This window comes from Dicentrarchus labrax, unplaced genomic scaffold, assembly GCF_905237075.1.
Source record: "Dicentrarchus labrax unplaced genomic scaffold, dlabrax2021, whole genome shotgun sequence".
Taxonomy (NCBI): Eukaryota; Metazoa; Chordata; class Actinopteri; family Moronidae; genus Dicentrarchus; species Dicentrarchus labrax.
In genome coordinates this window covers 10,167,836-10,194,174 of record NW_026136705.1, presented here as the reverse complement: position 1 = coordinate 10,194,174, position 26,339 = coordinate 10,167,836, and the positions used below count along the sequence as shown (strand labels likewise).

Sequence of the window (26,339 nt, the reverse complement as noted above, 5' to 3'; positions counted from 1 at the left end):
CTTCCACCATGTTAGGCTGAAATACATCATAAAGCCTTCCTTTTAAGGAAAGGTATAATTCAGTACATGTTTCATGTTTGTGGTGGTTGCTTGTCTTATATTCACAGAGTGCAGGTTACGGTTTCCTACTTTGAAACCATAACGCTAAATGTAATACATATTGTATATTTGGGGTGACAGTTATTTGGGGTATGGTTCAGGGGGTAGAGTGAGTGTCTATACACGGTCCACCTGTCCACTGTTTGACGTGTTCTTTAACATGACACTCAAGAAGCGCCAATGCTTTCTCCTATTAAGGTTGAAAAGTTATATTTAATTCTGTCCATTTACTATTTATTTTGGTCCCACATAGTGATGAGTATTTATTAAGTCTGATCATAGTCATCGACACAGAGATTGGGATTTGTACTGTAGAAACACAATGCCTATGAGGATACATAAATGAAGATCATCTTGAACAACTGTGTGCTTGTGTGAGTGTGCCCACATCACGTTGGTTTAATTATTAACTTCCCACAAAGCTCAGTTTTACCTGCCAATCTCTTATGTGCACAGGGCAAACTACCGGAGCTGCGAATGTAAACCACATTAGACTATGCTATATATCTGACTGAAACCCTTCCCCTTTCCTTTTTCCCCTTTTTCTGATTTATTTCTATGAGCTGTAGTATTTTGAAACCAACTGCCATAAAACGTTTTTTTTTTTTTTTTATGTTATCCACAGAGACTCAGGAAGTGTGTAAAGAGTTCTCAGTAAATACACGTAACAATTGCCCATGGCTGGCACTGCACTTCCCAGCATTCTGCCATCAAAGAGAGGCAGTATGTGGTGTTTTTGTTTTGCTCGGTTTCCTGGGAAATTGAGTTTTCGGTCAGAGCCCACTCCCCAATCCACTCCACCCGTCAGTCCCCTCCCTTCTTCCCGTAATCTACACACTCCATACTTCCTTCTAAAAACAACCTGCCTTGGCTCGAGGGAGGAGGTGTGAACAGAGTGATAGATGGAGTGATAGTGGTGGATGAACAGGAGGAAGAGGAACATAGAGAGAGATAGAGAGATCTTGGCTTGCCTTACTTCACTAGTTGTGTAAGAGCTGGTTGCCACCAAAAAGAATAATGGTGCTGTTCTTCTGTCTGTGTGCTGAACACTCCTACCCTACGGCTCTGTCCTCTAAACTCAACAACAACCTCTGTCTCTAAAGGTCTCTCTCTCACTCTCTTCCTCTCACTCTCTTTCTCTACCACTCACTTGCCCTCTCCCACCCTTTTAAGTGCCCTCTGTTTTGCACACTTTCACTCTCGTACCTTCTTTCACTCTGTCTCTGTCCCTCCCCTCCTCTCTCTCTGTGCACCAACCCCCCCCCTACCACCACCACCACCACCACCACTTGTTTTCCTCACACTCTTTGCATGTGTCTCTGCCATGTGGTTGACCGTCCCTCTCTCTGGCCTCTGCAGTATGTGCGCTACATGGAGAAGAAGACGCTGTGGTGTGCCTACTGGGTTGGCCTGGGTATCCTGTCCTCGGTGGGTCTTGGCACTGGCCTGCACACGTTCCTCCTTTACCTGGTAAGAAAATGTTTTCCCTGACTCTCCACGACAAGTTGCCCGTCACTTTCACACTGCAGTTATTCACTTGCCTGTGCATGTTTATGACAGAGCTGAAACTCAAACACAGTGGAAGATGGTGGTGCAGTGACGCAGGTCTCAAAAGGCTGTGTTGATGCTGTTGTTGGGTTGTTGCTAAGGCTTTAATAAGAGCATTATTGAAAGCTTTTGGAGGCTTCTTATGCATTTGCTCATGCATACGTGAGTGTGTTACTATGGGTTTGTGCGCGCGTGCATTTCAGAGTGGGGCGGAGATGAATAGGCACTGTGGTAGCCGCACTGTTTTGACAGGCAGTCCAGGAACAATCGCACTCACTGACCCCTCTGACTGAGTGCACATGAGGATAAAAACACTCTCCCTCCCCCTCTCTGAGTTCTTTTACTTTCCTTTCTCCCCGCTCTTCTACTCCCCACTGTGTCGCTAACTCTCACTTTCTCTTATGCTCCTACTCCTTACTCGTTCTCCTTCTTATGTCTCTCCGCTGCTTACAGTCCCCCCTTTCCTTCTTCATTCCTCTTTCTTTCTGTTTTTCCCCCAGCTCTGACTGTTATTGCTCTGTTTTTAGCGTGGAGAGGTGTTGGGTCTCTACTGCTGATCAGATCACAGTCCCAAAACATCTGCTTGTCTTCACTGCTCTGAGTCCATCTGTCATCAGGGAGTCCACTGTTGCACTTGTGTACCCTTGCCCAGTGGAGATGAACTGGAAACTTTGAAGTGCGTGTCCTCCATTCTGCTGTTTTTAAAAGCCAAACTCTGGTGCTCCAAATGTAATTTGAGAGTTTTTTTTCTGCTCTCCCTCAGTGGCCCAGATCAGTTTTTCAGAATGGTTTAAAGTGGGATGTCCCCATCTAGTGAGCATGGCTGCTACTGCAGGTTGTGGTGTCATTGGGTTCATGACAGAACTTGGTGCTCCTTGCTAGAGCTGCTGTCGTGCATTTTTTATAGACTTTGACTGATATTGTTTTTTAAAGGCTGATACTAGTGCAGATAGTTTTGGTTTAATCTACTGATTAATCATGTTTCAGAGTGGATATTCAAATAGAATGTTTTTTAAAATATACTTTATATACCTTTATATAAAAATAGCACAGGCTCTCTCTGTTTCTCATCAAGTGGACTTCTTGGAGATTGGAAATGCCTCTTTGACCAAGAGACAGTGCTCTAAACGTAGAAACTGCAGGCTTGTAGAGACTGACAGACCCAAACCTGTTGATGGCAACCCAACTTGTCCACAATGGAATAAATTCTCAGGTCAGACATCTAGATAATATTTTAGAAAAACTGCCTGTTGTCAGTGAGGATCATTTATTACTTTGAAGATGAATGTCTTTAAATGGCCGGCATTCACATTTTTGATCAAATTGGAGCCTGATATTGGCCTGAGTTATTAGTCTAACCATATTTGTTTATATAAATTATCCTTTATTGATCCCCGTAGGGAAATAAGGAATAAGGAACCCTGTCTGCTCTAGTATGTGCTTCCTCTCTTCCTCACTGTGAGCCTAAACCACAAGTAAGAAGCACAAAACTGACCTCAGAGAATTATAATTATACATCTTCCTTTCTGTAGAAGGGCTGTTTAAAGGAGCCATTGAGATTCCTAAGTGATTTTGTAGATTTCTGGGTCCTGACAGATATTTCTGATATTTCTAAGAATTTCTGTGGTAAGTGAACAGCAAGATGCCAGCAGACATGTTGTCCTGTTTTGGGGAACTAGGACTGGGTCAGTGATTATAACTGGGTCAAACAATTTCAGAACACTTGCTAAGATGTCCCCTCAAACTTACAAGTGTAATTCTTGCAGCTTGACCTGTCTGGCACTGTTTTCCTTCTTGTCCAGGACTTAATAATATGCTACAAATGAGAACTGATGAGAGCTGGTGCTTACCAGCTCTTGACTTTGATTTACTCCCATGTCAACATTTGGAAAGAACACAACCACAGTTACTCTGTAAGTGTTCTACAAGCTTACCATTAGAGATATACAGTGCTACAGTAAGCTTTTATTGTGCAGCTTCTCATCTAGGCTACAACTTAATGAAACGCAAACATTTTCACTTCATCAATCTGCCTGATTGAGAGGAGCTGAGTAAACCAGAGGGCAGAGCACAAATAATCGATTTATCAATAAACTTGACCAATAGAAAAACAGTTTTTGACCAGTTTTTAAGCAAAGTTCCCTGGTTGATTTCAGCCTCTCAGACCTGAATATTTGGTTATTAATAATAATAATTATTATTTGGTTATCTTTCTTCTCTATTATAGTAAACTGACTTTCTTGTGGTATTGGACTGTTGGTCGGACAAAATAGTTAAAGAAAATCATTGCTACCTGCTGCCCCGCCAAATTATTCTGATAACAAAAAATTAACATTAATTCTGCTAAATAGTATTGTATATTAGAATCAATCTACCATATTGCATATGGAAATTAGTAGATTCATAAAATAATTAATTAATGGAAATGAATTTAAGCCATTGTATTTGTAAATAACTCAGTAGTAAAATGTTTGTAACTGACTCAGGTCATTACTATTAATAGTCAGTAGAGGGTGCCAGTGGTCTTAAGATGTCAATAAACCAGACAAATCAGTGCAAACTATTATTGTAATACTTCACAGTGTTGTATCATTATATTGATATCAAGTATCAATATTTGTATTCACATAAAGGCAACAGCTGACAAGTCATATATTGTCTCCCTGTCAATAAAGATCTGGAAAACAGAAATGAGTTTGAAAGCTTTGGACTTTTAGCAGTTGAATAACCAAAGAAGACATGGCAACTGAAAAGACATATCACATTATTTAAGACCATTGTATGAACCATAACACTACTAACAACTAACAAATAAATTTGAGTGCACTCCAGTTTTTCTACTAATATTACATCGCCAGTTCTGTTAATTCCCACCTCTTTGTAGATGTGGAAAGGCGTGAATACTAGCAGGCCAAGTAACCATTAAGATCCTCTGTAGTGCTGTTTTCACATGACATAACATGACTCTGTGTTGTCATGTGACTTTCCCTACCTTCCTAGTTGTCATCATGTGTCTGTCCTTTTTCTGACTTCTTTAAAGGATTTAACTCCTTGATTGAAGTTAATTCTTTCATTTCCTCCAGTTACAGTAAATGTGTGGTCACATCTTTCTCTGCCGGCACAGCATTGACTTAATTAAACTGGGCACTGCTTGATGCAAGGTTTCTGTTTAATCTCTGTGGAATCGATATTGCAGTCTTTTACTGCTAATCTGTGTTTTGTTAAAAATAAATTAGCACATATTAACAGTACACATCCTTTGTGGCTGGCGGGAAGCAGCAGACGTTGACATGACTACTGTAAAGCCACCGGCAGAGGGGGATGCAGAGCCAGTAACATGCAAACCATCCAAGTCAATGAAACTAGAGCAGAAGTGGCAGCTCTCCTGTTCCCTGACATGGGCAATTGCTGCCCTGTGTCTCCTCTCTGTGTTTGTGTCCCGCTGAGACTGCGGGAGATCATTGTACATGGACAGGACTGGTTATTGGAGAAAGATAAAACCCTGCAACTCAAGCGTAGAGAAGAAAAAAAGCACACTTCTTGGCAGACCATCAAGTGTATTTTATCCAGCTGCTCTAAGGGAGGAGGTAGTGGGTGGGTGCTTATAATACAGACCATGAAAACAATAAAATCACGCAGGAACACTGGAGAGATCTCATTTCGGCAGGGGCTGCAGAGGCGAGGATCAGTACACACACATATGCACAAGCATACACACTAAAAGTCCTGCACCTGCGCATGTATCCGCCATAATGATTGTGAAGATCACAATTATGAGTGGGACCGGCTTTCATCCCCACTTAAGTTTTTTAGTATTTGTTTTCTGGTGACAACTAGTGTCACTGCTCTCCATAAATCCTCTTTTATCTGAGAAGGGGTTAGCGATGAGTGTGACTCTTGAAAGCTTGGGAATGCTGTAAATATTTTAGAGGAGAGCTCATCTGAGTCATCCACCATTAAATTACTTTCAGTAATGGCTGTTGCCATTAAGTCATTATGGGCAGCATGAAAATTGTTGTGCTCAACGTTAAATCAACAGCAACAAAGAATTAAAGTCATTATAATTGAAGCCGGGCATGTTGCTGTTTACATAATAGCAACTAGGGTAGTCTTTTTTTTCTCTGCCTCTTGGTTTTGTGCTGTTTTATGAGTGAGAGGTGTACATATTGTGTCTTTCTGGGAGCATGAATATCAGCAGCGACCGGGAAAAAAACACCACTGATCTTATGGGAAAACAAAAAATCGAACCATGTTTGTAGCGCGTTTATGACTCATGATTTACAGTCCCTTGTCTTTCAAAAAAATAAACCAGCAGCTCATCTAAATAAAGGAACATTGTGCAGTTTTTTTTATATTCAGTTTCTTTTAGGATTGCTAAATTATAGGTTGCAGAGGAGGTTTGTGTAGAATATACAGATTTTCCCCAGCAAACCACCTAAAATTAAGTTTTGGCTGTTGGCAATTACCAGAAGCACAGCTTTAATTAGCGCCAGCTATCGCTGTAAGCGCAGAGCAGGTCTGAGAGTGTGGCTTCAACACACTGTCCCTGCATTGTTGTTACTATCTCACTCATACACACACAGCTGCTCAGGTTCTTAAAGTTGTCCTGCTCATATGCTGTTATACAGTTAAGTGCACTCCGCCCACACATTCACAGTCTGACAAGAATATGTGGGTGAAGGAAACTCGGTCACAGCATGGCATCGGACAAAGGACTGGTGTGCATGTGTGTGTGTGTGTGTGTGTGAGCGTGTGTGCTACCATTCACTCACCTGACCATTGTCTGGCTTTTTTACAGTGACGAGCCTTGCTACAATCCCAGAAGCAAACAATATGGAACCTTCACGTTCACATAGACAGAAACCTGGTTGCTTTGTTTGATTTGTGACTCACACGCTTCTGCTGGTCTGTATGACCTGGACTAAATTTTCCACCATTCATTAATGTCTGTTTGTGGTTTTGATCACCTGGCAAGTGTTGATTAGAGAGTTGTTTCTAAAGTCAGAGCCGATAAGGCCCAGGTCGGCTCTTCAGAAAGTGTTGACTTTATTGTGATGGGTGTGGACTATATACTTTACTCAGATGTGTGTGTGTGTGTGTGTGTGTGTGTGTGTGTGTGTGTGTGTGTATATATATATATATATATATATATAGAGAGAGAGAGAGAGAGAGAGGCAATGTTCTTGACTTCACTGTACATGCTTTCTAAGTCAAACATGACTCAACGTCGCGTAATCTCTACTCTGTTCACCAAAGTGAGAACTGATACCTTGCATGCATGTTATCCAGAACATGAGTGACACATCAGGATCAAATTCAGTAGTTCTTTGAAAAGCTGAAAAGCTACTCTTGACCCAACACTGACTGGCAGTAACGGATCTCTCGCTTTAACTTCAACACCTCTTAAATTCAATTTGAAGCCATTCATTTTTAACTATATCTAGATTGTGTGTCAGAACTTTATCGCTTGGATTTGGATCCTCCCACTACTGAACAGGCAGTATTAACTTACATACCATAAAGATACGTTGGTTGGGAATTTTACACTGGTATTAGTTATGCTCTGCAGCTGCTCGTGAGGGGAATTATCTAACTTTGGGTTTTAAATATAAAATACCACAAAAGGGCTTTTACTACCTTTGGCAAAAAAGAAGCCCAATTGTTTTCATCAATGATTTTGTAAGTAATTAATTTTCTTCTTCATAAGGTTGGAGACATGGATCTGCCCATGAACGTCTTGTGACTTACTCATCTTCACCAAACTCCATTAAAGATGAATACCAGAGAGATGTGTAAATGGGAGGGATGTGTGTATACTGTGTGTGTAGTGTTTCTAATGGCTTCTCAATCTTAACTGTCACACTCTAGCCATCCAAGGCATGCGTCTGTCTGTCTGTGTCTTGGAGGCCCCCCCAGGTCCTGTTAATACCAAGTACAATAACTATTTCGCTCTGAAAGACACACGCGAACACACAGACACACACAGACACACACACACAGCCTACAGGAAGCCATTCCTGGGCCAAAGTGGGCTTAGTGTGTAGCCAGTCTGGAATGACACCAACAACCCTGCCAGAATAAGCCAAACCTGACCAGACCAAACCAGAGTGATGCTGGCAGACTGCAGGTGTTTCAGTTAGCAAAAGTTTTGTTATGAAATTCTACCATAAAGGTCACCAAGGTGCTTTTCCCGTCACACCATCAAACACCCTTGGGTACGTTTGTGTCGTGGTCATTGCCTCAGCCTTATTTTTATTCTGAAGGGCTTTCTATGGGGACCAACATTTTGTTTTAGTTGGCAAAAAAGAAACATACTCAAAGAAGGAATGTACATCCATTGGTGCTTTGATTTAATTTATCCAAAGCATCATAACACAAAGAAAATGTAAAATGCATACGAAACAGATTTTTTTGCATTTTACTTTTTGTAACTTTTTTTTATTGTGGTTAGGGCTACAACAAATAATTATTTCCATTTTTTATTTATCTGCTGATTATTTTTTGTCTTCTATAGGATTTCAGAATCTTTTTTTTTAATGTACATCAAAGGCTAAAAGCTCAAAGTGATGTCTTCAAATTCCTTTTTTTGTCCAACTAAGAGTCTAAAACCCAAAGAAAAGCATCAAATCCTTACAATTGAGAAGCTGGAACCAGAGAATGCATTTCTAACACACAAACACTATACTTAAATGATTAATTAGTTATCAAAAAAATGACCATTTAATTTAATCAGTCAAATCATTTCAGTTGTGATTGTGATAATACACAACAACATTGAAAATACATGGACAAACAATAAATATAAAGTCAGCTTCAGATCGTTTGGATTGAAATTAAAGTGTTGTCTTTCGGGTCTATAATCCATCACTCAGTGGGGGGTCAGAGTGAGTGTGTCTGTCTGCTAGTCAGGGAGAGGTTTCTGAACATGAAGTCATATTGTGAAACCACATGTATAAATCATTGGGACCAGCCCCTCAAACCTCCAGCATCTCACAGTCATCGTGTGTGTGTGTGTGTGTGTGTGTGTGTGTGTGTGTGTGTGTGTGTGTGTGTGTGCTTACCACCCACTTCTAAACACCCCCTACCCCTCCTCTCTGTCTCTGCTCCATCACTGGCCTCAGTCCAGCGTTCTCTTACCTCCCTCAGAGATCCTGACCAGGGCTTCTTCATAACGAACTAACCTCTAATGTTTGTCCTGCTTTGCCTCCAGCAGTCTCCCACTGTAAGAAGCGGTTAACAGGTTATGCTAGCCGGACCGTGTCTAATGTACTTAAATGGCCCTTGACAACCACAGCGACCTGTTAATGACTGGACCGTCCTGTGGTCGTGGTCACTGAGAACTGGTCAGTTTATGGTCACCCATTAATGTCTGGTTTTGGAGCTTCGGAAGAAACTTCATTTGCCACCGTGAACTAACAAGAGGAGGCCACACCATGACTGGTTGCCGGTACAATTATGGGCTGCATCTGGTAGGGTCTCATGATTAACAACAATACAATAGGGATCCTATAATTTCGTATTCCCCCATACAGTGTGTATCTCTTTCATCCTTGATAATTTAAAGTGTAGCCTAGTATAGAACATTTAAATTGGGAAGGTTTGCAAACATTTCTGTGGTTTAAAAAAAAAAAATTATTTATAACCTACAGACAGCTGATACTTTGAATCTGACTGTTGTGTGCTACTACTTCCTAATGGGAATGTACTGGTTTTTGAAATTCAATGTGATGAAATTTCATTATAAGCTCATTCACTCCACTGCATCTATTTCCATGTATAGAGTGAAACAGTACTTATCATTTCAAATGTAAAAAGCCCCCTTCTTGCACAAGTTGCGTTGCAATTCAAGTCATCATGCCTACACTGGTGCATTATGCTATGAGTGTGTGTCTGCTGAACTAATGCAAATAACACTTTGTGTTTAACAAGTCAAGACTATTCTAACAATGGTGTTGCATCCTGTGGACCAGAGAAGGTGGTCGACAGTACATGCCAGTAGCTCATCTCAGCAGCAGCTATTGGCCAACCAGCTTTCACATCCTCCTTCAGTAGGCAGACTTTGTTCTGGGTGTGGCACTGAAAGGAAACTCCTTTCCGTTTATATGGTTGAGCAACTGCTGTGCTCACAGGCAATCACTGTCACTTGTCCAGGATAGAGGTGAAAGAACAATTTACTACACAGAATCAGAATCAATTTGTTATCAGTTCAGCCTCATCATGTCAAACACCTCAGAGTGTTAGCAAATGTAGCCCCACACCTGTCTTTGGTGCATGGCTAAATTTCTTGGTGCATCACCTTGCCAAGTGTACAACGTAGAATAGCATAACAGAAATGTGTATGGCGCTAAAAGTGGTCAAACACTTGACAGGGTACCTTTAACATTCACTGTCCTCCTCAGTTATTTCACTCATCATTCTGGAAAGCAAAAACTTAAAGGATGTCGCTTCAAATAAGATTTAAATTAATGGATGACCAGTGAGTTTGCAGAAAACAGTAGGTAATTATTACGAGAGTTGGGGTGAAAAATGTTTGCTTTGCTTGCTAGTGTCCTCCATTTTAGTAGTAAACAGCATAACATTACTAGCTTAGTTTACTGACAGGTCAAGAGAAACTACTTTAAACAGTTGCACTTATATACTGTAAATTATAAATTCCAAACAGGTAATTACACTTCAAAAATGAACCACATTTGAACGCATTTTTGAATTTTGACACAAAGATATCATACTTTGGTTGTTTGACAGTTAGTTCTGTTCTCTTTTGACCGTGAACTCTAAAAGACATGCGCAGTGTTCTATAGGGAAGCTATATTGTCGACACTTATTCAGACTCCAAACTGTGTGTCTCCTCAAAGTCTGTGTGGATGCACTCATACCCAGGAGTGGGGATCCCACTCGTTTTGGAGGCCAGGCGTTGGTTTCTGCAGGTCGCCACAGGAATGCCAGCAATGTTGCCTCCATTGTGGATCCCATTGGGTTAGAGAGAGGAACTTTGTGCCTCTGTCAGTACTGATGTGTATTTTAGTGGCTGCAAACATCATCAACATCAGACAAACCTCACAGTAGACACAGTTAGGAGGTGGAATAGTTATTTTAGCATACACACATAAACCCTCACCACCACTTTGTTTATAGTAAACAGTGTATAAGGTAGAACAATAGTTTCTCTCAGAGAGAAAGAAATGCTTCCTGCACTGTGTGTTTTGTATTTTTCTCCTGATATTAATCCTCTACTATGCCTTCGTAGGAAAAGAAATGTGTGTTTGTGTGTCACCAAGTGAGAAACAAAATGAGACAGATGGCAGCTACCTGGATGTTGTAGGTTGGGCTGAAGATTAATGGTGAGTCACATGGACAACATGAGATGACTGGGCTTTTGTGTAAGGTGAGAAGCAGTGACACAGCATTCGACAGAGAGAGAGCAAGAGAGAGCAGGTACTCCGAGTCACGCAACACTCTCTCTTGGCAGGCTGTCCGTGTGTGTTTGGTAAACACACATTACCTGCGATAGAGTTGGAAGGGGTGAGCAAAAGGAATATGGTCTTTTTTGGCCACACAAACATTCTGCTTGAGGAGTCTGTTTTTTTTGTGTGTGTGTGTGTGTGTGTGTGTGTGTGTGTCAGATCAGTGTGATCCCACTGGAGAGTCAGTGGGCTGGATATGGGCCTAGGGAGTATCCAGTCTGACTGGGCCAGTGCTGGGAGTTTCTTGACTTCTCCCTCTGGGTCACTTAAGATTTTCCGATTTGTCTAGTGCTTTTGTAAGAAAACAAGTGTGTAAGCATTAGAGCCTTTCTCTTTAAGTCCTCGGAGTGTTTTTTTTTTTTTTTAGATATGATCACAGTATTGATAAAATGGGACTGTGCCTACTTGCTAATACTGTGTGTATAGAAACTAATCTGTGTCATCAAAGGGAGTGCACTGTTCCTAGAGAAGACATTGCTGTTTCCTGTTGCCTCACACGTCACTGTCCTGCCCTCCCACGTCCCGTCCTGTCCTGCCTTGTCCAATACAGCTCCGGAAGTTCCAGCCCCACCCCAGGGTTGACTGTTCATTTTGGTGCTATATTGCATAATGCCAAACTGTCCCTGTGCGTCACTGGGAGCACCCTTCCTACACACACATACGCATTAGCGTAAACACATGGAATAGAAAGAGTACACAGTGCACAATTACATCGGCCCACTCAATGGATCTGCCTTTATTTGCAGGGATCTCACTAGTGTTCAGAGTGTAACATACTTTCTTACATGCAAAGTTACATGACCTTTCCTGACTGGATCCTGTTCAGTATAAAACTTAATCAAACATTTTGCTCTCAGACGATGTTATCAACCCTATTGTCCTAATGAGTCAGTGTAGAATGACCAAAGGCCATTTGTACAAATAGTTTCCTTCTTTTTCTCAGACAGTAAATTTAACTGAATTTAGGCTGCAGGAATTACATGGTTTTCACAGAAATTGTACTTTTTGTACCATGTTCTGTTCAGCAGGCAGGGCTCACATTTTGACTACATAGGAAATTCAATTACTCTTGAAAACAGGTGTGCTACATGAAATTGCCCTTCAAAACAGGTGTGTTAAATTAAATTCAACCATTTAATGATTAATTAATCTGCTTTATATCTACCCTATTTAATGTTGTTTGTAATGTGTTAAATGATAAATATAATGATTAAGGCCAGAAGCCAGAATGCGTTGGTCTTAACAATAAAGTTGTTCTATGTACTACAAGTGTTGCTGGAGTTTTGACTTGTTGAACTGCTCATAAAATAATAGAGGCACAATTGGAGAGAGGAGACTTCAAATGACCAATGCTGGTGCTTTATTTAAAAAATGCCAGAAGTGTGTTGAAATGGAGATTTCCCCTCTTGATGTGTTCATTCTGGTATTTCTGTGTAATTGAGTTTAATTGTGAGTCGTGTGTGTGTGTGTGTGTGTGTGTGTGTGTGTGTGTGTGGCCTTAGGAGTCTCTCTACTCAGCGGCATTGTGGATATTGTTTTAGGGTTTGCCGAGTCAAGAACACAAAGCCAGCAGCTCAATAAACTTTCACCATGCACCAGAAATCCATCCTGCACCTCTATTCCTTCCTTTGATTCCTCTGTTTTCTCACTGAAAGCCTAATTGAAACGAGTAAATAAACAAGAGCCAGAAATATAAACCAGACCAGGCCTTATCAAAGACTGCAGGTCCTTAAGTATGCTAATGTCTCATTCTTACAATAGGAACAGTCAAACATTAATAAATTCTGTCTGAAGAGAGTCCATTTTTAGAACCTGCTTGTTTTTCTGCTGCTCTTTTCTTTATTACTGCTTTCATGTGGGCACACATATGGCTACACGGCTGTGTTTGTGTGTATGTGTAAGCATCCATGTCACCTGGGAAAGGTGACTGGAGAAATGGTTTCTATACCCCAGCTTTGGTTTCCATCTTTGATCATTTCCACCCGGGGCCCTGCACTCTTTATCCATTTACACTTTGATTCTCTTGCATGTTTTGAAACAAGCAGCCTTTTGCATAATGTTCCAGCTTAATCATAGTTACTTGTTTTTCTCCATTTCCTGATGGCCTATTTAAATCATCAAATTCGATCGCAAATTCCCTCTTAAAGCTTACAGTGAAAGCAGAGGAAGAGTTCCATTGCTGTAGGAACTACGTGAGATAACAGCCTACATACTGGCCCACATATTAACTGTCTTGATGTTATCAATCAGTATTTGACTCACTGCTGTCACTTTTGTCTCCCTGTGCTAATAACAATGGGGTCTTCCCTTGACTCAAAACTACTTCTAAAAGGTGGACTCACTCCCACTCTTAATTTTCACTCCTCTCTTTTTTCATCTTCCTTTTTCTTTGCCTCTCTCTCTCTCTCTCTCTCTCTCGCTCTCTCTCTCTCTCTCTCTCTCTCTCCATTTCTCAGGGACCACACATAGCATCAGTGACCTTGGCGGCCTATGAATGTGGCTCAGTGGATTTCCCCGAGCCACCTTATCCCGACCAAATTGTCTGTCCCCAGCAGGAAGCACCCACACCAGGCTCTGACGCTGAGCAGGTGGGTGTGGAGGCCTCAGGGGGAGACAGGTTGGTGGGGTCAGCAGCCATCCAGGGAAGCATCTCTCTCTGGACCATCATCTCCAAAGTCCGCCTCGAAGCTTGCATGTGGGTGAGTGCCTGTTACACACTGGTTGTGCATCCTTAGACTGGAAAAGCTAAACAGCAGGCAACAGAGTTATAAATATGTCTCAGTTTTGGTCGCAGTTTGCAGTGACCTTGCACATTCGCCACAGCTTTGACCAGTATTCAGAGCGTGTGCTTTGAAATATTGTTGCTGTCAGGTAAAAAACCCATATCTCCCAAATGCCAGTTTCTTGGGAGACAACTCTTGGGAGTTTTCAGATTGACCACCATGCATTTCTGAATTTATCCAGTTGCTTTGAAAGATGTCAAGAGAGAGATTGTGGTAGAAACATGAAAATGACCAAACTGTACACTCCAAATTAGGTGCACAAATTATGTCTTTCTTAGTTAACATGCAATTTATGCTGTGGTATTATTTACGTACTCATTATTGTCTTTGCTGTATCTCCACCAATAAAGGATCAAGCTAGAAATTATGCTAATTTGCAATAACACTGTGGGTGCAAATGTCTTCATTGATAATAACTCATTTGCTTGGAAAACCCCAGTTTCTTACCGTGAATTCCCCCCATGCAGTGTTGGTGGTTTCACACCTCTAACCAGCCTTGTGGCTGCCGAGAAAGATGAAATATTTTCAATCTATGAAGTTATTTTAGGACCAGAATAAAAATGTTTTAATTTTTTTTTTGTATTATATTGTCTAAGTATATAAAAATAACATGCTAATTGCAAAACAATGCTTTCATAATACCTCTGGCTTTTATAATGCCAGAGTTTGTTTAAACCTTGGAGTTAAAGGACAGCCTTCTACCTGGGTTTCTAGTTACACTCGGCTCAAGTGGTTTATCAATGACTCACACATGTCTCAGAGTTACCATGAAACCACTCACAATGGCTTGTACCACTCACACACTCATGCAGAACACATAAAAACAAGAACAGAGATGTACCACAATGTTCTAGAAGTCACACTCCTGTATTGACTTCTTTATAACTGCAGTGTCTTCCGCTCTTATCGCTAGTTTCCTTTTTTTTAATTGTGAAAAAGGCAGAACTGACGAACATTGAGAATAGAGAACTTGGTCAGTAACACGTGATAAGAGTTTTATCATTCTTTGTTATCTGTTTCCCTGTTCTACATAATGTGGAAGGGGCTGATGTGAGGATGAGGGGGAACTTCGTCACAACCATGAACTTTACAGGAACCAGGCAGGTTTTCCACAGCCTGCTCTCAAATGTAATTGGCCTTCAGGCTTCCTTATTGTTAGTAATACATTAACTACACACACAAACACACTTACAAATGCAAAGTTGGACACATACCCATGTTATAAAAATGGTTTTGATTTATTGCATAATCATCCCCTTGCATACCCCCCTTAGCACCAGTCACTAGCCTGATGCTGGCAAAATATGAGTGGGACTGATTTACAATTGAGTGGTTGGTTAAAAATTAAGTTAATTTCCCACACTTTTCTTTTCTAACCCAAACATTTACCATTTTCTTTACATGCTAAACTAAGCCCTAATATTAATCTAATATAAAAAATGATACTGTAATATGATATTGTGATCCTCACCTTTTACCCCTTATAATAGCTTCATGTTGTTTTATGAGACATACCCCATCCTATTTAGTGTGTGTATGTGTAGGCACACCAATCCTACACGTAAAAAAGTCTGTAGGTTTGATGTATTGATGTTTCAAACTGGAGTCAAATTTTCTCTGAACCCAGCAGCAGAACCATGCTCTGAGGTGTGATACAGGAGTCCGTGTTTGTGGGTGTGTGTGTGCCACCCAATCCCCTTGGACTTACCACCACCCTGTCACAGCCACACCCCTGTAACCCCAGCCTGGCATGGCCTTGGTTGAGGCTTGTCAGCTCTACAGTTGGAGACACCTGTTGTGCCCACCCCGGTTTCAAAGCACCCACACCAACATTCCCCCTCCTACTGCCAGCCTCCCATCTTCTGGACACACTGGTGATGAGACATTAGATATTGCCCTTCCCACCACCGCCATTACCACTTACCTCTTCTTCTCCTCCTCTCTCCTTTCTGTTTCTTCCTTTCTCTTCTGTCTTTTTTTGTTCCCTCTTGAAGCCTCTCTGTCCACTACTGCAGCTCCCTTAAGTGCTCCACTTCAAACACCACCACTGTGCAGGTGGACATATTTCACTACCCCCTACACAAACACACAGGCGCATGCACGCTCACAAACAGAGGCAGAGCTATTGAATGGAGCAGCTGCCAGGGAGATTAGGGCATGTCTCCATTATGAGAAAAAACTGGCAGATTTCATCAAAGACTGCAGTGTTAACAACAGAACAGGGTGTCCAGATTAAGGATGCAGTCTGCCAGGTTTTGGGATAGCACCGCCTCCTGAGAATGATTGTTTGGGCTTGTTGTTGCTGCCATGGTTGCTAACTACTCACTAATCATCTTCTGGCTCAGCCATCCAGCTACATACAAGTAATGTGGCTGTGATTAGTTAGTTATGTTCTTCTGGGAGAGAGATTGAAGCTATGATTTTGTGCGTGTTCCACCTAAAGAACTTTATTTCGGTCCAAGAGCTTAACTTTTTCATTGCTGTGGATCGTAGGATGTCAGGGATGTGTGAGGGCTTGAAATCATCCATATGCCCTCTGTGATAGTAACTAACACTTACTGTATCCTTAGTATCTTCTCTCATCCCCCCTTGCACCCCTACTCTCCCCCTGTGCCTGGAAACATTAAAGTAATGAGCTGTGAGCAACTCCAAAAACACAGCATTTCTTGGCGGCTGTTTTCATTGTGTTAATTAAGTCTGTAGCCCTCACCCCTCACTCCCCCCCTCCTCATGTTTTGGGGGTATGAACTGGGTGAACCGACCAAGTGCTGAGGATTTATTTCCCTCAAATCACTTCCGCTTTCTTCCTGTTAAGCCCCCCTGAATCACACGGGCTTCACCGCTTTATAACTACAAGCTCCTTTTGACTGTTAGATATCGATATCTTGGTTCCTTTAGACCCCCTTGGGTTTGTTAGCACTTCTTAAATTTTCCAGAAACACTGCATTCCACGTGTCCAAAGCAGATTGGAACAGAGCAGTTAGCGGTACAGTGTGTTGATATGCTGTTTAGAGGTGGCATCTGGTTTTTCACCTTCCCTAGGCCTGTGTTTTATGTATCCATGATCGTTTAATAATCTGTGGGATTTTCGCTCACATAAATCCTTTCCGTTTTATTCCCATTAAGTGCTCTGATCGCACAATCCCAGACGTCAAGCGGTGCAAGCTCCTTTGGATAGTGGATATTGATATTTTTGCTCCATTAACCCCCCAGGGACAATGGTAACATGCTTGTTATAATAATTAGCATGATATTAAGACAAATATAGCATTTTTACAACCAAACTACTCAATGCACAATAAAAAAAAACACAATTTAAACCAATGAAATCAGCCACAGCATCTAATTTAATAAAGAAATAAACAACCTGCACTGTTCAAAACAACTGACATCTCTTGCTCTCTTTCTGTAAAAGCTATGTTGAATTTATCGCCTGCCAAAACAATATACAGAAGAACCTCACGTCAGGAAGTACAGTAAACATGAACAACTGAGCAACAGTAAGTAAGAATCTCTGTATGTGTGTGTTTGTGTGTGAGCAGGGTGCAGGTACAGCTATAGGAGAGCTTCCTCCCTACTTCATGGCCCGGGCTGCGCGGCTGTCCGGCGCTGACCCTGACGACGAGGACTACCAGAGATTTGAGGAGATGCTTGATCAGACCCAATCTGCTCAGGTGACGCACTGCACCCTGCATCATGTCCTTCCCTCTAACCCCCACAACGCTCATCTTGTTAATCTATAACTTCTACTTCTACCTTCTTCACTTCATTTTCACCTCTCTGCTCTTTTGCACTTGCACGCTTGTTCTTTATCTCTCTGTTATCACTTGTACCATTTAATTTCTAATTGCTCTGCTTTTGGCGTTCATTTATTTTCACAGTTCTGGTGTTTTCCTAAATTGGCCATAGCAATCTCCCTGAAGTGAAATCTGGTGTGCCAGATTAACCACGCTGTACCCTGTGTGTGTGTGTGTGTGTGTGTGTGTGTGTGTGTGTGTGTGTGTGTGTGTGTGTGTGTGTGTGTTGTGTGTCACTGACTTAGCCCCACCTCACTGTCTCAACGGTACAATGGGATTTAAGTGCTTTCACAACGTTATGACTAAGAAAACAGCAATGATGCACTCGAGTAAAATGTTCCCACCATTTCCGGCCCTTCATTTTGAAATTCCCTGCAAAAAATGTTCTCATATCAAACATCCCTGCAAATGTTTCAACAATGCCTAACAGCTCATTGTAAATATTTATTTTTCCCCCTCTTGTGATTATGAATGGAGGAGGAGGAATGAGGGGAAACATGCGTGTGGTTTTATAAAGGCTTTTCATCAGACCTGTCTGTCCTGACAGTCTTCATCCTCAGGAATGCTTTTCTCTCTCCAACAGTGTGGGTCAAACAGTCAGACAGGTCAAGTGCAGTAAAACAACTGCATCCATAAATGGTTTTGAACTTTACAACAGACTCACTTACTCTTGTATTTGCAAATAAACTGTAACAGACAGTACCAGACTGTTGACAAATACATTTTTAAAGAGAGAATCCCAGATAGCAGGGGATTACTGAATGATTCAGATTATATTTATATTGTTTGATTCAGTACTGACATGCTATCTTTGATAATGCAGTAATTCCAAAAGGCAAATGAAAAACAAGGGGAAAAATTCATTCTAACCGTCATTTATTCTGATCTAGTCCCATACAACAAATGTATTTTCCATGTTGTTGCCTTGTATCCCTGTGTGTATTGTTCCTTTATCTGTCTTCATATGTTAAAAAAAAAAAAAAAGTTAAAATTACTACATTCTTTTTTTTGTAAGGTGTCAAACAAATGTACACAAACCGTTAAACAGGTTATGTACAAAAAGTGTACATAACCTGAGCTCAGTCTGTATATAGATAGTAGTACATTTTGCCTCAACATGCTCATGACAAAACATGTCAAACAATGGAATAATATTTGACGGAACTACTTAATAAATTCTCGCTATTTATTTTAAATAAGTGGAACATTTTTCCAGCAAGATTTCACTTGTTTCCAGTGTTGTTATAACTGTCACAGTTTTCTAGTAGCAAGTTATTATCTTGAAACAGAGAAAATCACTCCATCTATACCAATAATGTCACTTGATTTGCTTTTGAGATAGTTAAACACAAGAATTATAATTAATTTCCACACTGAATCAGTGGTCCTCAAACAGAGGTCTGGGGACCACCACTGGGATCCCTTTTGGAATTAATAGTCTGTATAGTCTATAGTTTTTTTATCCAGGCTGTAAACATATTTATTCCTGCTGTGAAGCTGGGCATTTTATCATCGGGGCTTCTGAAGATTGACTCACTTTTGCAGCCAGCCTCAGGCGGCTGTCGGAGGAACTGCAGTTTTTGTCTTCATTTTTAAGCAGAGGTTGACTTTGGCTGGGTCACATACTCCTAAAACTGTCAGTTTCCCAACTAACAATAGTTGGTCTGTAAATTGGAAACTGAATATAATATTCATAGGTATATTTTCATTAATGTATAATCACCTGAAATTTGTTAGAATGAGTGCTTTTTATCTATAGAGGGAGCGAGTCCTCTTCCATGGAGGCCACCATGTTGAACCACCATGTTAATCTTTTTGCAGGTTTCGCTGCCGTCGTAGGTTCTCCTACATGCTTTGGAGGCTGAGCTGTATTCATATGGTTACAATCTGCAACTTCACCACTAGATGCCACTGAATCCTATACACTGGTCCTTTAAATAATAATTCAAATAGTCTTTCAAAATAAAAGCATGTGAGTCATGAGAGCCCTTTGTACTCATAAATAAGATGCGCTGTATGTGTGTAGTTTTAGTGTTGTTCTTCTAAAAGAAAATATTGCATCACTTGTATTCATTATCAGCATAGTTTAACTCCCGGCACACAAACTAAAGTGATATTTTGAAACGCTAATGCCGAAACTGATTCAAGTCACAAAAAATGTGGCGAGAAAAATCCGAGCTGCTCGATAACAAGGGGCCGGGGTGCAGCACCTGCTGTATGGTCCACTTTTACTAATGATGTGGACAGCTGGGTAGGTTGGCACCAACCACAGCATTGGCATTCAGACCACATGTGTGAGAGTGGAGCTCTGACATCACTTACTGATAAAGTGGCGCTTCCCACTGAAAATGTGAGAAAAGAGCAGAGACAGTGGAAGCGTGAGACAGATGGCGTGGGGAAGAGGACATCTTGTCTAAATGATCATCTCAGCATTGAAGAACTCCTGTGTGTCTTTTCCCAAACAAACTAACAGTGTGACGCAGGAGGAGCATCGTCTGTTTGTCTTGCATCCGTATGAGGGCAGATTAGAAGTGACGCTGCATGCTGCTGTCTCAGGAGTCAGTGTTAGTCTCGCTCTCACTGAAATTGTTTATTTTTCTGTCCCTTTCTTCGTATGCTCTTATTCTTTCTCATGCACTGAGTTTGTCTCCCACTGTGCATTGCGCTCCCTCTCTGTCTCTCTCTTCCTCTCTCTCTCTCTCTCTCTCTCTCTCTCTCTCTCTCTCTCTCTCTCTCTCTCTCTCTCTCTCTCTCTCTCTCTCTCTCTCTCTCTGATGATATCTGGCAGCCGTGTGTATGTATATAATGTGTGCTCATGTGATTGGACAGCATCTGGAGGCAGGTTGCTAGCACCAGCGAGGACCTGCTACATACGGAAACATTTTTTCTCTCGCCACAGCTTTTACCGTTACTCGGATGTTCTCAGGGTTCCCTCTTTCGCTCAAGGAGATCCCGCATGACCTCTCTGATTTTCACTTTTCCACCTTTTACCCTTTTTCCACCTTTTAAGGTGGACATGGAGGCATTAATCTGCTGTGGATTTGTGTCAGAGTTTTTCATTGAAAGCTTACAATCAATAGTAGTAGGCCAAAGTGGAAACAGACTCCACTGGGAATGGACTGGAGAAACTTTGATATCGTTGGATCGTTGTGTATTAGACAGGAAGTGGTTAACTTTTGTCCTCAAGGATGTGACACCCCTTCAACCCTATCCCCCATGCCCACACACACACGGTCAGACTCTCTCCCACACACACTCCACCCTGTGGCAGCAGAGCCGGATTAAGATGCTGACTTCGTCCCCTTCGCTCTAGTCACAGAGGTTTGTAGGTGCCAGAAGTTTGACTTAAACCCAGTGGTATTTCTCCCAGCCTGCACGTGCCAACTTCCTGCCACAAGTGCACGTGATGCACAGCAGCACAGTATTCTGGGGTTTTTTTCATTCATTCAACAGAGCTATTCAAGACTAATGAAGTCATGCCTTTTCTAACGGCTCCAGACGCTGATGTCATGAACATCAGCTTTTTTTCCCCTCTTAAATCTTTAGCTCGGTACAAGAGCACTCGTGTGCTGGAGAGGAATCCTCAGTATCGACACAGACCGTCCCAGAGGATCCTGCATGGATCGAGTCCATGATTGCTTGTAACTTGATAATGAAGTTATTTCCTGTCTTTTTTTTTTTTTTTTTTATCCGGCACGGAAGGGGTTAACAGGCTGTGAATTCTTGATTGCCAACTCCCAGGATCGTATCTCCTGTAACTCAAATCAGGGCCATCTGCGCTGGGCGTATGCCTGCCTTCCCCCCTGGCCTACTGCACTCAAAGGCTCTCTGTGCTGTGGTTTGCCCGGCCCCGTCACGTGACTTCTCTGAAAGTGCCCCCTCCCTCCTCCTCCCTCTTTATTTCCAGTAAACTGTTTGAAAGGAGGGGGGTGAGTCAGAGTAAAACCAGCTTCCCTTTAACCACAGCTTGTTAAAGAATTTGTCAACGTGGACTCAGGGGTGCATTTTTTTGTGTGTATGTGAGTGTATGTCCAGATAGCTTTGAATGTGTAGCTCTTCTTTTTTCTTTTTTCTTGAAAGGGGACTGTAGCTTCTATTGCGTCAGGAGTCCTTAATCACTCAACTTCCTGTGCCAGAGAGAGCAGGCGCGGGCTTGTCAGGAGTTAATGAGATGAACTTTAGCCGTCATCGTGTCGGGGGGCTCGCGACCGCTCCGGAGATGTGTGTCTTCTGTGTGAAAGACTTTCATTGAGAAAAAAAAAAGAAAACACAGAGAGAGGGAGAGAAAAAAATGTGCGTGGGTGTTGACTTGTGTATAGGCTATGCATAGATTTTTCCTTGTCTGACACTTTAATTTTCCACATGGAGTAGAGTTCCTTGTCGCTGCCTGCTTTTTGTCTATGTTTGAACTCTGTACCCCATCAGCACTACCAAAGACTACTGAAAACAAAGTGATTGTTTTGCCAACTTTTTCACAATGAACAGCCCACGTTTTTTGTGAGAGAACCCGCTGAGCAACTTTTCAGCAGATCCAAAATAAACAGATATCATACCATAATGCATTTCAGATGAAAAACTTCAGTATCATAGTTATTTCAAAAGCCTGTCACTCAAAACAGATCCTGTCTACATTAACAGTATATCAGTATCAAGTCAAAGAACTAGAGTTTTTCCTGTTAATACTTTGGGGTTGCTGTATCAAGTTCAAAAAACTGTCTTCTTGCTGTTTTTTCCCTGTGGATTTTTCTAATAACTGTCATCACCTGGCAACTGTAACCACAGACAAACTATTACGTTAAATGTAGAGCTTACTCTGCTTCATCCTCACCAATTTTAATACAGGACATGTTTCTGTACTTAGTCATTTTTTTGCCATGCACCTAATACCAATTTAATCTAATTTTCAATTATCCTGGTGATGTAATTCCATTAATGCTAATTTTGTGAGACACACCCTGCTATTAATCATTTATTACATCAATTAATCTACAGTATACTTACTGTGATTAAATCAAAACAGAAGTGGTACATTTCTTATGTTAGTAATGATGCTGTGCCATTTTATTTCAAAAACTCTTTATTTTTCACAAACATGTTCATGAAACGCATGGCAGGAAAACTGTAAAACATAAGAGACAGAAACGGTACAATGTGTTTACTGAGAAGCACTTATGATCTTATGATTTGCTTGTTCAAATGAGGAATTTGCTAATCTGACTGTCAGAAGTTATGGGGGGGGGAATCCAAACCTATAAACAACAGCTCAAATGCGACTATTGTTTCCCACAGAAGTCGGCTCCATGTGGGGTGATTCTGCAGACTACTGAGTAAAGCATCTGTGCCGAGCAGCCAAACCTGGAACCAAAACCTCCATGGTTTTAATGACGCTGCACCCTTGACAAGATTTTACCAAATGTAATTGCTGCTAAGCCCAGCCCTGCAGGCCGGCGGTGAAGGGGGTGGAGGGGGGGTGTGCAGGCAGCCCTTGGCAAGCTGCCTGGCAAAGATGGTGATTTTCCATAAGCCGCCAACAACAGAGTCTGGATGTCTGAACCCCAGCCATCCAAGATAGACGCTTCCCCAGTCCAGAAATGCAGAATAGAGAGAGAGTCCAAGTACATAGTTCAACTATAGTAAATCACAGTGTCACAAGTTCGCACACACACAACACACACCCTTTTACACCCTCCCCTCACCTCCTCAGGGACCCTTTGTTCACGCTGCGGTGATATTTTCATGCTCGCTCTCACTGCATGAGCCAAAAGCTAAACTACGGCACCTAATGTAAACAATGCAAGTGTCATGATGTCAGAAAATGAATGGGATTCACAGGCCGTCTCCATGGCAATGATTGGTTCTGCAGGGTTCTGTCTGCGCTGCAACACCGGCAGTTGTCAGGTGTCCCAGGGCCAGACACAGTCCTCAGCGGTTCAGCTGTAAACCAACCATACACATTCCTTCCCTCCACACGCACACTCCCCCGCACACATGCACACCCACACACACACATGTGCACACATGGGGAAAGGCTAGAATTAAAACTACAAGATAGTCCAAAGAGAAACCTTCATGATTGGACATCAGTGGAGGCAGAAATTCAAATTGTGAACCAATCAGATCCTGTGTCCCTTCGCTCCCCCCACCACCACCTTATTAGGCGACCTCCCATGTCTCTCAAATTTCCTGTCTGCTTGGTTGCACCCCATAAAGAATGTCATCAGCACTGTACTGGTTTTGTTGACCATATTAGGTATGATCATGCATTGCCAGCCCCCTACTGAGCCTAATTTTTTCAAAATTAATATGGTGTTTTAGAAACTGAGGCCTTACTTTTTTAGAAAAACACAATTCTTTCTTGCATGTTCATGTGAAACAAATTTGTCTTTTTCCTTTGTTTCTTTGTCAGTTGATTTGATATTGTTTTAGGTGAGAAAAATATGCGTTCAGTGGGAAAATCTACTTCACAAACATTCATTAAAGGTATTTAGACTTAAAATATTTAAACACAGACCACAAACCACCAACTATGTGAGGACTTCATTTTAAGATTCAATAGATGCATTTTTGGACAATTTGCTACATGAAAAACATCAGGAAACATCAATGATGTGTTCAGGAAAAATAGACAATTTTATAAATGTCTTAAGGTGAATGTAAGCTTTAATACCAGCATAATTACATGTTCATATCAGCAGTCAATGTGAAAGATCTTTTTAAATGGAGAGTGTCTAACTTTGGAACAGAAGCCTTTACATGCTTGTTATTAAGAACTAACGTTACATTTGTAGGTTTTTTTTTAATTGTGCGGTTTTTACATTAATTACAATTATGTTCACAAATATATGATGAGTTTAAATTAAATCTAAAAGGCACAAAAAGATGCTTAATACAAAACATCTACGTCATTTCATATATCTAGTACAAACTATATTATATGCATTTGTTACAGTTGCACACACATTTAAATAAAAACAAACAAAAAGGTATTGTTTTTGAGGATAATTCTATGTAAAGATAAATTAAGCTTACATTTAAGGCTTTATTCTGTAAAGAGTTGTGTTAAAGAAATATAATTACATTAATATATTGACAACTTCACAGCGCTTAAAAACAGCCAGTATTACTACAGTAATTTCATTAACTTTACAGAGAAATAATATTGTTATACAGTTTTTCATGATAAAAGTACAACAACTTCAAGGTAAATTAATACAAATTTAAAAATAATGAAGAATGAAAGCCATTGTGCAGTTTTTGGCTGTAAAATCCAGCAGATCAAATTATTAACATATTTAGGCCTACAAAATAAAAAATCTTGCTTTGAATATTTTGGAAATAAAGTGTCTTTAGTTTATTTTATTGTTATTGTTTCAAGAGTTTTGATTTCTACCCAGAATCAAACAATTCCTGTGCAAAAACAATTCATTCATTCATTTTAATTAAACAATCGTAAATCTAGCATGGTATAGAAGTAAACTTTTTTATAAATTACCTTGATATTGCCATCCAAAAATATAAAAGGTCCAGTATCAGGGGCTTTCCTTTGCATTCCCACTGTCTTCCCAAAACTAGTTTAGGTAAAATCCAAACAGATTAAAGCTCCTCTTCCCAGAAAAGGTATATTGGGGAAAAATCTGTGTCACTGCTGTGAAAAGAGGCTTTTGTGGAGCTGTCAAAAGGGATAGGGCAAGACCAGCAAAGAAAATAAGAATTTGTTAGTCACTGGAATGACCAAAGACTGTTGTCTTGTTCTCACATTCTCAGTGACAATGGAATTAATAACTGGCAATAGAAGATACAGACGTGCTAAAACCAGTTTATCGCTCTTCTAGAATCAAAAATCATGTTTAGAGAGGAGCCTTGTAATTATTTTAGAATATGTGGCAGGTGAATCAGTGCATTTTAGCTGTGAACTTGAAGATATTTATGCCAGCAGAACGGTCATGAATCTGGACTTGATTTAATTGTGAACCACACTTTCTTCATTAAAATATTTGAATCAATACATTTTCCCTCGAAGAAGTTGTTTATTATTAGATGAGTTAATGTTTTTTTATGATAAATATAAACAAGCAGGCCACTTTTCCCCACCAAGAGTTCCTCATCACTTAAAGTTTTCACATTTACTTTGATAAATGTGGATAAATTAGAATTACAACAGTGCAAATATTTAGAAAAATGCAAGCTTTAGTATTAGGTTTTAGAGATTTGTATAATTTAGAATTAAGACTAAACTAGAAACACAAATTTTAAGATTTGTTAAGTGAAAACCACTCTGATGCTCAGTCCATTAAATTATATGTATGTTAAAGTTCTAAACAATTTGCACTGCTGTGCATCTAATTTCCGAAGCTCTAATTATTGTGTTTGTCAGTTGCTATCTTATTCAGTAACTGATTACATTTTTTTTGTTGAAGGCACATTTATATGAAGTAGAAAATCCTCCTGTTGCAGCTGCTGCTCCTTTGCACTTATTTAAAAACAAGCAGAAATTATAAAACACAGTTATTCACTGGTTTTTCGTTTCATTTAGACACCAATATGTTTTTAGATATAAAATGGAAAGGTTTACTGTCTGTTCACAGACAATAATTTGTAAATAAGATGAAACATTAACATTCAGAGATGACGGGGAAATACTAAAAGCA

The 26,339-nt window shown here is 40.7% G+C and overlaps 1 protein-coding gene across 3 annotated transcripts in view; it reads left to right on the top strand.

Moving 5' to 3' along the window:
• The window catches only part of LOC127363643 (vacuole membrane protein 1-like), a 56,582-nt gene that overhangs the window by 5,579 nt on the left and 24,664 nt on the right, over positions 1 to 26,339 (top strand). For 2 of the 3 annotated variants that reach the window (XM_051400382.1, XM_051400380.1), the window contains exons 5-7: positions 1,459 to 1,569; positions 13,568 to 13,810; positions 17,437 to 17,568. In XM_051400382.1, coding sequence (XP_051256342.1) covers positions 1,459 to 1,569; positions 13,568 to 13,810; positions 17,437 to 17,568 — 486 coding nt within the window. Of the gene's footprint in view, positions 1 to 1,458; positions 1,570 to 10,823; positions 11,170 to 13,567; positions 13,811 to 17,436; positions 17,569 to 26,339 lie in introns of those variants that run through there. The other variant, XM_051400383.1, reaches the window with a different exon arrangement.